At 40.5% G+C, this 5,000-nt stretch overlaps 1 protein-coding gene across 4 annotated transcripts in view; it reads right to left on the bottom strand.

Moving 5' to 3' along the window:
* Positions 1 to 187: 187 nt before the first annotated feature.
* Positions 188 to 5,000, bottom strand: part of LOC113809717 (neuroligin-2) — a 31,573-nt gene continuing 26,760 nt past the window's right edge. The window contains exons 6-7 of one of the 4 annotated variants that reach the window (XM_070137766.1): positions 4,118 to 4,233; positions 188 to 2,594 (exon numbers count right to left, since the gene is read on the bottom strand). In XM_070137766.1, the coding sequence (XP_069993867.1) occupies positions 2,386 to 2,594; positions 4,118 to 4,233 (325 nt within the window). In that variant the 3' untranslated portion in view covers positions 188 to 2,385. Of the gene's footprint in view, positions 2,595 to 4,092; positions 4,234 to 5,000 lie in introns of all 4 variants that reach the window. The other 3 variants (XM_070137767.1, XM_070137769.1, XM_070137768.1) reach the window with 3 other exon arrangements.

Genomic DNA, 5,000 nt, shown 5'->3' with positions numbered 1-5,000 from the left:
TCCACGCACATAAACTTAATGTATTACTTCGGTTATGAAATATCACGTTACCATTTGATAATTCTGAGAAGAAATAAAACCATTTACTCTATTCTAAAAAATAATAATTCTCTTCTCTCCTTTTGTAGACCAAATCAGTTATCCACGTATAGAATAAAACCAATGATAATAAAAGACATTATACATAATCCTTAATTTAGTCAACCAATGTAACAGAAATTGGTTACAAAACGATGAAGGGTACACTCTCTTCGGCCCCGTCAGTAACCCTCTTCCTTCTTTACATCAAAATACAGCATTTCTTGATTTTCTTCTTCAATAGAACACAGAACACACTGGAATAAGGATATCGCAAGTGTAAGAAGAACATAAGTGCATTTTCACATACGTGGTAGCTCTCCCAGTTGGAATTCAAGTTGTGATAGCTTATCATGATGCTATATTGTGTACAGAGATATTAATCCTTTTTAATGCATGTGTCTTCACAACACCTATCGTTTTTTTTTATATATATAAGAATGTGATATACAAAGCAATAACATTTCGTACTGACAAATCCTTTGTATCTGAGGTCAGCGTTTTAGAATGATAGAGTTAGACGAACAGTCATTCACTTAAAATCACTACTTGCAGGTGCTTTTTTCTCTCTCTCACAAAACACGTTCCAATCTCTTCTACTTTGTTATATAAAGAACGCTTGCTTCTTCGGTACGGCGATCACATTATGTCTCAACCTCCAGATTATCATTATCCGCACGGAAAATTCCGCCATCACTCAAGGTCTTCCTCTTGCCGAGAAACAGCCATGTGGCAGCCAATTTGACTTCCACGACCCACTAAAAGAGAGGGGGGGGGGTATGAGGAGCGTGGGGGAGGAGCGGGGGGGGGGGAGGGCGTTGTGGGCACGGGATTTATCCAGAGGACAACAGGGAAACACATATCTTCGCACATATAATTATACAATCTCCATAAAAAGTCTTTCCCTTGTTAAGGGCTTGTGAGTATTGATCTCTCATGTGTCACAGGATTGATTCGCCATGAATAAAATGGGCAACTAGTTTAACTCTTTCCTGCTGCCTTCTTTATATTTTTTAATCATCAGAGGTGGGGGACATTCTGCCAAAATTCTGATCTGGCGTTTGTAAAAATATATCTATGAAAGAAAAAAAAAAACACGTTTTGAAAGATGTTATTCCCAGTCTAAAATCCTGGTTATGTACACATGTTTAAAGTGCTCACTATCAATTCCAAGTGTGTGAAAGAGAGCTAAACGGCACTACCTATTACTGTTCCACATGGTATGTCACCGACTATCTATTCAGAGCAATCAAGAAGACTGAGTCAATAAAATTGCGAAGTACGTAGACAGAACCTGTACCATATTTGATTGTTTCTTCGTCGCAAGTGTATGGTGATTAAATAAAACATGGAATATAAAGTGTCCTGTTATCATTATTTGTACAGATGATTGTGTATGGGTTGCAGTAAGTATAAGATGTGTGTCTAGGTGTGTAATAGAGTTATACTTGACCAGTTTGTATGGTCAAGCATTAATTCATTATTATGTATACATTTTTTAACTATAACATTTTTGAGACAGAAATATCTTCGACTCCAATTTATCTCATGTTATTTATACATTCCGTAAAATTCCAGTTTACCTACAAATATTTTTGCCATTGATATACATTATTGTCATGTTATAGCAAAATAATGTAAATGTAAATAAAGCTTTTTAGAGTGGTGGATTATGTTGGATGAACGTTATCACATTTATCCTTTTCAATATTTATAGAGGATCAATGTCTTTTGTATTAAAAATAATATCAGAATTTGTGGCTGCTTCTGTGTAATATTTCATTTCGTAGTGTAAATGACTCTAGTAATCTAGTTATCTAGTAATTGTATCAAGAATGTCACTAAAACTGCCCATGTATTATGCGTGTTGGTGAGTTTCTTGGATGTGTTGATGGCAAGTGTTGCGAAAGTATAACGCCGTGACGCCGTAGTCCGGGAACACGGCAACAACAGTTGAAAAAAAGGAAAGAAAAACAAAAAAGAAAAGACAGAAGACAAAAAATCTGAAATTTGGATACAATCGTGTTGCGATTGAGCGAGCCCCTTCGAGGCCGATTTTGTGGGAGGCGTCCTAAGAAGATGAGAAACGTCCCTCTCCGGCGTCAGTGAATGTCAGTCCCACAGGGAGGGGGAGCGAAACGTCGCCACCGAGAGTAAGCTCGACGGCAAGACGCATCGTGGTTTGGGGGTTTCGCCTCGCCCAGGACGCGCGCCCGCCCCCGCCTCCCCAGGGACGGGGCGCGGGCGGGGGGCAGCGCCGTGGCTGAGCGCGGAGGAAGGGCTGGGCAGCGGAGGAGTCGGTCAGCATCATAACCTGTGGACGGCCTCTTCTAGGATGGTCACTTTCTTCTCCCTGCGCAGAGTGGCGGTGCGCGGCGGCGGCGGCGGCTCCGGCACGTCACCCACGAAGCTCGCCCAGCCGTTGGGCCGCCGGTCGCCGCCCGCGCCCGGGCCCATGGGCGCCTCGCGGGGCTCCGAGGCAGCGCGAAGCGTCCCGTCTGAAGGGGAATGACGACCTGCGGTTAGAACAAGGAAGGCCATGTAGCGGCGAAGAAGCATACTCACTGATGGGGATTTCAGGTAATGTGCTCGGAGACAGATGGGGAGACACAACTAAGAACAGGGAGGATACTAATCATGAAATAAGTCGAGATAACACTAATGGAGATCAATCATAGTAGGGATAATACTAATCAAGATAATGATGATACATTACCATCATTATTAGTAGCAGTAGTAGTAGTATTCGAAGAAAAAGAAAACGAACGCTAATAACATCACTATCAACAAAGGTGATAAAAGCAAATAAAGTTTACCATAAAAATCATACCCCCTTAAACAGATACTAAGAACAGCATTCTTCCGAAAACAAAAAACGTAGCAGATGAAAGAAAGGAAGGAAGGAATATGACGGCAAGGTTGAAGTATACAATGATAATAGGCTCAAAGTGAGGATAATGCTTTGCGGAAATGTCACTGACTGAATTAAATCATTCCTTTGATAACTTATTTTGACTTCATGAGAGTAATTTTTTTTTTTTTTTTTTGTTGATGTAAACTAGTAAACCAAACACGCATAGATTTAATAATCTTTTCAAGTGGCAGTAGTTGATAATTAAGAAAGATAAAAAAAAATTACGATGTCAATTTAGACTGCGACAATAACCGCTGTATATATTCGTCATTCTGATATTCAAATGAATAGGACTGAAGGGATAAATAAGATAATGATATATCTAGAACCATATGTAATTAAGAAAGCAAATTAGATAAAAAAAAAATAGACATGATGGAACAGTGAAAAAATGAATGATAAATAGAAAACATTTAGATAATGCTTGAGAAAATAGCTTACCCGAACTTCAAAGCAATACATGGACAGATATCATTCCTGACTTTAAAGAGTCCACCAAAGAAAACGACAGCAACAGGGAAAACACGTAATTTCTCTCACCTTCCTTCTCATTTCTTGCGATTTCATTCTTGAACTAACTCTCAAAAGCTGTGAACATACATGATGACACAGACAGCAGGCAGACTAACAGCATCATTCACATCAGACAGGCCATGGTCGCCCTTATGTATACTGGGTCAAGATAACAATACCATAGCATTATGATGACTACAGCTCTGACACAGCAAACATAAGCAAAACTGAATCGCTGTGATACCGTGTAAGTGCACTGTATCATTCCTGAGAAAGAACACTAAAACTGTAATGGTAAAACTAGATGCGTCTAGCTCACTGTCTTCAGCCATTACTCTTTCGTCAAGAAACTGCAAACTTTTCGACGTAAAACAAGTAAAAAACAAACGAACTAAAGAACAAAAATATTGGCAGGGAAGTTAGGAGCAGAGACAAGATACAAGACAAATAATTCTGTCTTTTCCATTATCATTCTCACTATAAATATATGCCAAAGGGACAGGAAACATGAAGATAACAATTAAGGACAGTCATTTGTTTTAAAGGAACCAATGATGGAAGAGTAATAATAACGAAGGAAACCTAACTATTAAAGAGTGCCGTGCGCCTCACCAATCGTCGCCACGGACTGAGCACGCGGGCGCGAGTCGTCGTCCCGAAGAAGAGTGGGTGGCTCAACCGTGAACGAGGTCTCCCGGTGGCTGCCGCCGTCGCCTCCACGGGGGGACCTGTGGGGGAGACAGCACGAGTGAAGACATATTATTCGATGGGCACTGGGAGGTACTGGTGCTGTTGTACGGTAAGTTGGGTACATCCCATAACGAGTGAGGGAATATCATTGCAGATGGACATTCAGCTTTCGGGTACCGTAGCAAGCAAAGCCAGGCTAAAAAGAAAAATAAATAAATAATAAGTGAATGAAAAAATAAACAGGATAAAGAGAAAGATCTAGTTTTCTGGGTGTTTGGAGATGTGTGGAAAAAAGCAGAGGGACGATACTTTCTGGTTGTACTGATAAATGGCGAAATTCTTGATGAGAGGGGATTACAACATACTGAAGGCAGGGATGCTAAATTCTTTTTAATTTAGCATCCCTGCCTTCAGTATGTTGTTATCGCTGTTTTCGGAATTCTGTTTCCAGGATAGCTTTTATGCATTTTAAGGTCAAAAGAATTCCCTTGAAAAATAGATTTGAGAGAAACGTGGTAATATCCCGCGAGCAAAGAGAAATAACAAGCACTTTGGCAGGCAAAAGGGCGAACGATGTGGATGACAGGATGAGATACATTTTTTAACGCTTTCCACTACATTTTTAGCGGTTTGCGATCATTCCGTCGTTGACACGGATAAAATCGCTTTTGTTTGGCAGAGGGACACGTAAGAGAGAGAGAAATAAAAGGAGAAAGGAAGGGAGAGGAAACAGCCGGATTGCCAATGCTGGCTTTTAGCAGAGAAAAGCCGTTCAGTCGATACTGCCAATAATACAAGTGTATCT

This window comes from Penaeus vannamei, chromosome 23, assembly GCF_042767895.1.
Source record: "Penaeus vannamei isolate JL-2024 chromosome 23, ASM4276789v1, whole genome shotgun sequence".
Taxonomy (NCBI): Eukaryota; Metazoa; Arthropoda; class Malacostraca; order Decapoda; family Penaeidae; genus Penaeus; species Penaeus vannamei.
The sequence above is the reverse complement of the archived record's forward strand: the minus strand, read 5'-3'. Positions and strand labels throughout refer to the sequence as shown.